The 9,254-nt window shown below is 59.7% G+C and overlaps 2 protein-coding genes across 5 annotated transcripts; both read right to left on the reverse strand.

Annotated features, from left to right (window-relative positions):
- Positions 1–1,586: 1,586 nt before the first annotated feature.
- VPREB3 (V-set pre-B cell surrogate light chain 3) lies at positions 1,587–7,002 on the reverse strand. Of its 4 annotated transcripts, none has more exons than XM_065033694.1 (4): positions 6,653–7,002; positions 4,422–4,636; positions 2,802–4,175; positions 1,587–2,071 (listed from the first exon to the last, which is right to left on the reverse strand). In XM_065033694.1, exons 1-3 carry the CDS (start codon positions 6,823–6,825, stop codon positions 3,844–3,846), a joined length of 720 nt encoding a protein of 239 aa, XP_064889766.1. In that variant the 5' UTR covers positions 6,826–7,002; the 3' UTR covers positions 1,587–2,071; positions 2,802–3,843. The 4 variants fall into 4 exon arrangements, with proteins under 4 accessions (XP_064889766.1, XP_064889767.1, XP_064889765.1 ...); XM_065033695.1 differs by having other exon boundaries at positions 5,815–6,807; XM_065033693.1 differs by having other exon boundaries at positions 4,743–6,807.
- Positions 7,003–7,203: 201 nt separating this feature from the next.
- On the reverse strand, positions 7,204–8,645 carry CHCHD10 (coiled-coil-helix-coiled-coil-helix domain containing 10). Its single transcript, XM_065033697.1, has 4 exons — positions 8,488–8,645; positions 8,228–8,411; positions 7,856–8,003; positions 7,204–7,457 (listed from the first exon to the last, which is right to left on the reverse strand). Exons 1-4 carry the CDS (start codon positions 8,547–8,549, stop codon positions 7,438–7,440), a joined length of 414 nt encoding a protein of 137 aa, XP_064889769.1. The 5' UTR covers positions 8,550–8,645; the 3' UTR covers positions 7,204–7,437.
- Between the last annotated feature and the right edge of the window lie 609 nt (positions 8,646–9,254).

A 9,254-nucleotide genomic window follows, 5' to 3' on the forward strand; every position in this document is an offset into this window, starting at 1 on the left:
GATTCTCACACCCTGCTTCACCTGCTGGGTGACACAGCCAGGGTTACACTGAGGAGTCACTGGTGCTGATGGCCCCACATTCAGGTGGCAGGACAGCACACTGGTCTCACCAAGGATCCCTGATGCTCAGGGCTCCTGGTGCACCACCAGCTGCAGCTGGGAGAAGGGCTGAAAACCTTCCTTTCACTTTGGAGAGTGTCCTGCTTGCTATTCCTCATTGTTCCCAGACACCAAAGCCACTGCTGCTGCTGTCCCAGGCACCACAGTAATAGACAGCCTCGTCCTCGGCTTGGACCCCAGTGATGGTTAACGTGGCCGTGGAGCCAGACTGGGCTCCAGAGAATCGCGAAGGGATGCCCGAGGGTCTCTTGTTGTTATCGTAGATCACAGTGACAGGGCCAGTGCCAGGGACCTTCTGCTGGAACCAGCCAGCACCATACCAGCTGTCACTGCTAAGCCCAGAGCAGGTGATCTGGACGGTTCCTCCCAGGGTCGTGGACACGAAGGGCAGCTGAGTCAGCGCTGCCTGGACCAGGGAACCTGGAGAGGGAGAGGAGAGAGGGGAGAAGATGGGGGTCAGCCAGTGCCCCAGGGGCACAGACCTCCCCGGGCAGTGGGATGAGGACAGAACCCCTGTGCTCAGAGTCCCTGGCCGGGTACAATGAGTCTGGAGGTGTCACCTGAGCTGTGGTCGAGCACCATGAGGAGCAGAGGGACTCAGGCCTGCTGCGATCCCACCAGTTCTGTGTCCCCACGATGAAGGGGCTGTGCTGTGGACCCCAACTCCCTCTTAAGTCCCCATCCACTTGGGTACACCTGCTCCATGTAAATGGACCCCAAACATTCACTGGCAGCTCCTGGTCTGGTGCTCCCCGAACTCTGCAGGCAGATCTCTAGCCCACCAGAGGCACCAAGATCCTGGGCACCTGGGCTGCTATCTGCATGGGCCACTAGGCTGGGAACACCGAGTCCAGCCTCCCACCAGACACCACACCTGGGTTGCTCTCAGGAGCCACAAGACTGTGACCAGCTGGATTGAGGGCTCCACACAAATGCGATCTGTCTTAGGTAAAGACAACATCAGCCAGGGCACATGCCAAAGGATGGCAGGAATGTTTTGCTACCCTGCCCTGCTGAAGTGTCCTCTGCAGCCACCTCAGCCCACCCACGACCCTGGCATAACCCACCAACCCTCAGAGCATCCCTCTGCACAGCTCCTCCAGCCACCTCCCATTCCCCTCCTGCCCTGGGCATTTCTCTGCACCCACAGCCAGCCCAGCACAAGCTGCAGTGCCTCACAGGCACGCCCTGATAGCCATGCACCCCACTGCCCATGGGTGCCCCGGCATCTCTGGGGCCAGCAGGACTGACCCTGCTGCTTCTCAGCAGCACCGCTGGGCCCATGATGCCCCTGAGCTGGAGGCGTGTTGGCTCTGCTGGACCAGTTAGAGTCCATGGGTCCCTGACAGCCCCTGCAAGGTTTCAGGACTGAGTATGAGGAAGCAAACAGCAGGTCCCTTTCAGCTCTCACACCATATTCCAGCTCCTCTGCACCTTTTAGGAGAATAATGAATAGGTCCCAGGCACATGAAGACATGGATTTATTATTTTATGTTCATTTTACGTAAGTTCAACTCTAAGCTACCACCACCACACACTGTGACTCCCTTAGGCCAGGAACACAGCAGCTCCTCCTTAAAGACAGGATATTTTCCATGGGCCTCCTTCTCTTAATCAGCAGTTTCTTCTGTTTCAAGTTCTGGCTGTGAACCAAGGCTAATGTGGTGGTTTGTTTGGTTTTGTTTTATAAGCTCGCTATCAATAAAGTGCTGTGGCTGGTTCAGTCCAAGGCTGCAGCAGCAGCACCCCCCCGCGGCCTGCCCCCGCTTCGACTTCACTGCAAGAGAAGGAATGAAGGGCGGTGAGAAGCTAGCAAGCAGGTGTGCCCATGATTCAGTACTTCTTGAACTCAGTTCTTTCTACTTTCACATCATCCTCGATTAGCTGGTATACATAAGTCACAACTGTGGAAGCCTCGATATCCATCAGGACAAATGAAGGGATGGTGTTCCTGGAAAGAAAACACACTGTTGATCTTTGTGATTAGCTGAGATTCCTTGCTGTTATCTTGACCTTCACGGGCACACCGCTGCACCGGCGCGGGATGCCAATGTCCCCCAATACCAACGACAGCTTTGCCCGCAGCAGGTGGAAAGAGCTTTAATTTAACACAGCAGCACAAAACCTTTTTGCCACTCCAAGGCGTTTGCAAAGTCTGGTAAACCACTACATGCCCGGCGGGGATTTCTTTCAGATCCAGCTTTGAGGGAGCAGCCCCTCAGCAAGCCCGAGCTGCCCCGCACAGCCAGCCGGCCCGGCCCGGCCTGGCGCCCTCACTACCGCGCTGTCCGGCAGAGACCAAGGCGCCGGGCCGGGCCGGGCCGGGCCGGGCCGAGCAGCCGCCCCACGCTGAGCCCGCGGCCGCTCCCCGGCGGGGCGGTGCAGGGAGAGAGGCGATCCCGGCCCCCAGGCCCCGCGCACCCCGTTACTGTGACGCGCTGCGGTAACCAGGAAGTGACACATCTCTTTTTCTTGTCCCCCAATCCAATGGGAGCGCCAGCAGCTCCCCACGTGACTCCGACGCCTGGGAAGGGTCTTAAAACCCGCTGCAGTGCTGAGCATGCGCAATGCGGACGTCAAATGCATTGGGGTGTTTCCCCGTGTTACCAATGAAATCTGTAACAATTTTTTGCAAAAATGCATTATCTTTATGCGTGAAAATGTTAATACAAAGTACCCACCGATGCCGGTATGTTTAAATGTGTCTTTTTCCTCTCAGAAGTTCTGGGGGTCGCGGGGGGTTGTGGGGAGATGGCAGTGGCGGGAGCGTCGGGGCCGTGAGGAGCCGCTGAGGGCGACAGGAAGGAGACAGGAGCTGATGACGGGGAACAGACCTCCCCTGGCAGGGCACCGCGGGTCTCTGCCAGGCGTGGGTGACACAGCCCCATCCAGCCCCGAGAGATTCCCCCAAACCCACTGCCACAGCACCGTTGGGTCACCCTGCTGACCTGGCACCTCAGGCACGACACCTTAGAATCACAGAATCACAGGATGTCAGGGATTGGAAGGGACCTGGAAAGCTCCTCCAGCGCAATCCCCCCATGGAGCAGGAACACCCAGATGAGGTTACACAGGAAGGTGTCCAGGCGGGTTGGAATGTCTGCAGAGAAGGAGACTCCACAACCTCCCTGGGCAGCCTGGGCCAGGCTCTGCCACCCTCACTGAGAAGTTTCTTCTCAAGTTTAAGTGGAACCGCTTATGTTCCAGCTTAAACCCATTACCCCTTGTCCTACCATTGTTTGTCACCGAGAAGAGCCTGGCTCCATCCTCGTGACACTCACCCTTTGTATATGGCTCCTCAGAACACCACACGTGTGATACAAGTGACACAAGCTGTGGGGCTGAGCACTAACCTTTATTGTCAAGTGAGCCCAGCGGTGCAGAAGCCAAAGCTGTGAACAAGCCCAAGCCCACATTGTGCCCAGTGCCAGAAGAGCCCGGGACACCCGGCCACAGCAGAGCTTGTCATCCTCCCACCACAGCGGAAGATCCTGGGCTGAGCCCTGGCAGCTCTCACACCGTGTGAGGCTGCCCAGTGTTCGATGTTGGAGGTTTGGGGTGGAAGAGGAGGTTGTTGCACCTCAAAGGACAACACAGCACTGCTGGGCTTGCTCAAGCATGTGAGAGGATCTTTTTCCACCCCTCCTAGGGTTGCTGTTCTCCCTGCTGAGGGCTTGGCATCAGGGTTGCAAGGGAAAAGCCAAGAGTTTTTCTTTCGTGTTTTTAAAACCACTTGAAGACCTGTGACAGGGAGCAGTAGTAGCTGCCATTGTCTTCATTGCGGGCGGACGCGATGATGAGGATGCAGGCATTGCGGGCGAGGTCTTTGGTCGCAGAGAAGCGGTCGGGAATGTTGGCGGGTTTGTGCTTGTCTTGCTCGGAGTTGTAGTAAAGCAGATAGCGCAGGGATTGCCCCGGGTGCTGCTGGTACCACCAGGAGATGCCAAAATGGCTGATGTTGTACTGGGGGCTCAGGGTGCAGGACAGCCGGGCGGTCTGCCCGGGCAGCACCGACACGGCAGGTGGCTGGGTCAGCACAGGCTGAGCCCTGGAAGCTGCACACACCAAAGATGCAGTTACTGGCAGGCTGAGCCATGTCCCACATCGCCCCCAGCCCCAAAACATCCCCCTGCTCCCTTGAGGCAACCCCATTCCCCAGCCTCCATCCTGCTCATCACACCGCTCAGCCCTGGAGCAAACGGCCCTGCTCAGACAAGCATCCGCCACACGCAGCCCAGTCCTGCCCGCCATCCCCCAGTGCCACCCCCAGACGGCAGCTCGCTCAGCCACACCACCCTTACCTGTCCCCACCGCCCCTGCCAGGAGCAGGACCATGAAGCCCAGGGCCATGGTAGGACAAAGGAAGGGAGGCTGTTTTGGAGAGGGTCTGCGGTGCTGCACGAGCCCTGGTTGCTGTGCCGCTGGCTCCAGCGAGGCGTATGTAAATGACACAGGGGGCTTGGGGACACCAGCTCCCACGTTGCTTGCATTGCTGCAGCTGGGCTTCAGGCAGGGGCTGGAAGCAGTGGGGCGAGAGATGAGCATTGTGACCCACCACCCTCCTTCAGCCCAGGCTTGGCCCTTTCCTTCAAGCGCACAGATGCACACACAGCCCACCTCACCGTGCTCTGCCCTGGGCATGGGGTACGGTGTGAGGGCATCGCTGACCACGTCCTTCCTCTGCCTCAGTCCCTCCACCAGCAGATGCACAGGGGACCAGGAGCCTGAACTGCACCTTGCTGAAGATGTGGTGGCACCAGGGACAATGACAGAATGTGCCAGAGTCCCCCAGCAGCTGTCTCATTGCAGAAGGAAAGCTGCTGCTCCCTTCTCCAAGCAGCTCCATGGCCATGACAAGACCAGCTGCCCCATGGCACAGGCTGGGAGAGCTGCCACTTTACCAGGGCCACCTCAGAACCAGCAGCCCCAGGCAAACAAAGTCACCTGCCAGGAGACGTCTCCCAGGGGAGCCCGTGCAGCGAGCCAGGGCTGCAGCACAGCCAGTGCCTCGTGCAGAAAGACAGCAGAGCGTTACTGCAAAGTGCTGCCAGACCGACAGGGCGTGAAGCCTCTCCTGTCTCTAGCACCCGTTGCAGGGCCAGGGTCACGCAATTACGCAGCCAGCCACAGTCAGAGGCTGGTCTCCCCCCAGCACATCTCTGCACCCCCCAGCCCTTGGCAGCAGGGTGGCTGGCAGTGATTCTGCAGCGCCACATACCCAGCAGGTACCTCCTGCCCTCCGCAGACAAGCTCATGCCCCCACTGCCACCCCATCACCATCCAGCGATAGCCCTTTCATACCCCTTGTAGCACCCAGCCCCACACCCAAGGTGTCCCCAAGGCAAAGATGCTGGCAAGGGGTTCCTGACGTGTCTTGCCCAGTGCACGCTCTGGGTTTGAGGGAAAACGGAGATGAGGCACAGCTGTTTCATTAGTCCACCCCAGCACTGTGTCCCTGGCATGGGCAGATCCTGAAGCACCGCCATCACACCAGGACAGGCTGCAGCAAGCCGGACACCTGCTGTGCTGCAGCGCACTGAGCACAGGCTGCAGCACCCAACAGCTCGCCTATTTTTTCCTCATTGTCTGTCAGCTGGTCTAACAAAAGCCGTTAACCACACAGCCCAGCCCCATGCTCACCCTGTTCCACCAGCATGAGGTGTGAGAGGTGCTCAGTGAACAGAAGGAACTCACCCAAGTGAAGCAGGTTTTCTCCCAGACTGACACATCATTGTCCAAGTACAGCTACCCCATGAGGCCAGGGCACAACATGGACCAGGACTCACTGCCACCCCACCCCACATTCGCTGCTAAGCTCCATGGCTTCCTCCTGCTCTGTAACGCAGGTACAGCTGCCACAGCTCCCCCCAGGCTGCAAACCCCCCTGCCTTGTGCTCCAGAGTAGGAATGGAGCAGGCAGGGTCCTGAGGAAGGCCTTTCCAGTGGCATCTCACAGATGAGACCACAGCTGCCCTTGCAGCTCTGGGCAGTCACTGGAAGGGGCTCTGCTTGTCTGGACACAGCCAGGAGAGCTGTGGGGCAGAGGGGCAGCTGCCAGCAGAGCTCTGCTGCTCCCAGCTGCGCAGGCCCGGTGCCCTGGCCCTCAGCTCCAGAGAGCAGATATCTGTGGCTGGTGGAACGAGCAGACCCTGCCCTGGCCTTGCCCAGTTGGCCAAGAGCCTTTGCCTGACCCCAGACACTCATGGCTAAAGCCACCAGACTCACATGATCCTGAGCCTTTGCTCCCTCTGCTATTTGAATCAGATCCCCAGCTCTGACTACTGACATGTGTCAGCCCTGGGGATTTCTCAACCCTCAAAAACTTGGTGAGAGTTCATGGCCAAAATATCCTCTGGTGACTCAGCTGTGACCTCCAGCTCTTTCCCTTTGTGACCAGGACAAGTTTGTGGAAGGGGAATGGCAGAGGCCAGCTCTCTGCTTTTGCCTACTCATTTTGATGAAATGACGTTGAAAGACAGACACACTTCAGAACCATTTTCCCCAAATCAAAATGTTAATCCCCACTCCTAACCTGAAACATTCCCAGCACCAAACAGCAGCAGACACGGCTGCAATACAGCAGCTCCAAGTCCCAACAATGGCCAGTCCGCAGGCAGCACTCGTGAGCCTGTTCTGCTGTAGTGACTGCAGGAGGAAAGCGGCTCCGAACTTCACCTGATACCTGTGACCTTGAGAACATTGCATAACACACTAAGGCTGTTAAGTAAGATCGGCCGACTGTACCTGCGTCACACAGCCAGGCAAGTCACAGTCTCTTAGCTCCAGGGTCAGAACAGCTCCTCAAGAGTGTTGTGATGGAAAAAATAATTTGCCACTGAAAACCCTGTAGGACACCCCTCAGACTACATCTCCAGCCTCTCCTCTGTCTGGAGTGCAGCCAGTCCAGTGTCCGCTCAGCTGTGGATCTGCACTTGCCAGGTCACACAGGCACAGTCCTTGCTGGCTGCACCTCCTGTTTGCAGGCAATACACTATCGTGCCTTGTCCTTTAGGTGGCTGACACTGTTAACATTTTGGTAGTTTAATTTTAGCTTTAGAATTAAATTAACAGCATGCACAGCAATAGGTCTGAATAAACTCCTTTATTCACCTGTAATGAATACAGAACTATCTGAATTCCAATACCCACAGGTCCAACCATTCCTTTCCTTCCCTACTAGTCCTGAAGTGAATTACCACTAGAAGACTCCTGTCTGGTCAGTCTGCTCCCTCCAGCTCACCCCTGTCCGTCCTTCTGTTCCCTGCAGACAGCAGGGCTCTACACCAGACCCCTCATCCCTATAAGGGGGCAGATTCTTCACAGGAGAGAAGAAACACCTGCACGGGAGAAAACACAAGTTCAGCATTAGGTGCATGTTCCAGCAGCTACAGTTAAACACTGTCTGAGCTACACTGACTGGGTCAAGACATAACTACCGACATCTGCTTTCAACAGCATTAGGGAGTCAAGTCAGGAAGCGTCAGGCTTCCCGCAGCAGCAAGAGAGAAACCTCTAAGAATGTACCCACAGCCCCCTCACCTTCACAGAGACACGGTCAGGACCATTTTTCCTGCCCTTTCCAGGTCCCTTCTGCAGTCCAGGGTAAAAAGGCAGGACTGCTTCCTATTTAGAGCCCTGAAGGGCACTATAACTTCAGCAGATTGCTTCTGCAAGCCCTGAACCCTCTAGGGTGCCCCCTGGCAGCGGTTCCCAGCCCAGCCGGGCGCAGCCTCACCGTTGGTGGACTTGCACTGCTTCAGAGCCTCGTTGAAACCCTCGCACAAGGTCAGGTCGCTCTGGTTGGTGGCACATTCCAGGAACTGCTTCATCTCATAGTGGCAGGGTCCGTACGGCGACTGGTACACGGGTGGCTGCCGGAGCTCCTGCAGGGAGGGCCCGGTCAGGGATGGAGGTTTGGGGGCAGCGCCGCCCCCTTCTCATCGCCTCCCGGCAGGACTCGGGGGGTCAGGACGCTGCACGTCCTTCACCGCACGGCTGGGCCGGCCCAGTGGCACCGGCCGCCCCCGCTGCCCGCGTCCGCTCTGCCGGCCCAGCCCCGCCGCGCCGCAAGGGCAGGACAAGGACACCAACCCGGCCCCGCTCGCACCTGCGCGGGAGCCGCCGCCTTGGCCGGTTCGGAGGAGCCGCCGCTGAAGGCTCCGGTGAGGGCGCTGCCCACGACGTGTCCCACGGCGGAGCCCACGGCCACGCCGGCCGCCGTGCTCGCCATCTGCGCCATCAGCCCGGGCTGCGCCGGCTGCGCCGCCGGCACCGGGGCCGCTGGGGGCGGGCTGCGGAGAGAACCGAGTCAGAGGGGGCAGACGGAGACTGAGAGCCCCGGGACACCCGGTTCCCCTCTCCCGGTACCTGGCGGGGGCCGGGGCTGGTGCCGCCGCGCGCCGCCCCGCGCTCCTGCTGCCTCGCGCCATCGTCTCGCCGTTCTCCCACCCCGCCCCACACACCACCTTAAGAAGCACCGCCACCACGTGACGCTGCGCGCATGCTCAGCCGAGAGACCGAAGCCACTCGCCCCGCCCCTCTGAGGGCAGGCGGGGCCTTCCGTCTGGCGCTCGCGCAGAGGAGGGGGAGATGAGACCGCCCCCCGCGACGCCCTTACCGACAGTGCGCCGCCCGCCGCCGCCAGGGGGCGCCCCCGCCCCGCGGGCCCGGCGGTGCCGGTGGTGGGGGGCGGGACCGGGGCGGGACCGGGAGCGGACACGGGCAGGAGCTGCGGGGTCTGTGTCCTTCGGAAGCGCCGTGTTTGTGTGAACCGGGACCGTGAGGGATGTGAGCGAGGCGGCCCCGTTGCCGCCCGTCCCCTGCCCGGTGCACACGGGCTCGCTGTCGCCGTCTGGGCTCCCACCCGCAGCATCTCCGCTAAATAAACAGCGGCGAACGTGCCCGCACCCGGCCGGGCCCGGCCTGGCCCCGCCCCAGTGAAGCACAGAGGCCCAGACTGACCCCTGCCCGAGCGGGCGACAAGCTCCAACGGGGCCGCCGGCGCCGGGGTCTGACCCGCCTGGCCCTGCACGGCCCGGCCCGAGCCCCGCACCCGTGTTTAACGGCCCCGTTGTGAAGGGAGGGGTCACTGGAGGGGCCGTGCACCCCCGTAACGGAGGGGCCCTGCAGCCTCA

The sequence above is a fragment of the Columba livia genome, chromosome 17 (genome assembly GCF_036013475.1).
Source record: "Columba livia isolate bColLiv1 breed racing homer chromosome 17, bColLiv1.pat.W.v2, whole genome shotgun sequence".
NCBI classification, from domain to species: domain Eukaryota; kingdom Metazoa; phylum Chordata; class Aves; order Columbiformes; family Columbidae; genus Columba; species Columba livia.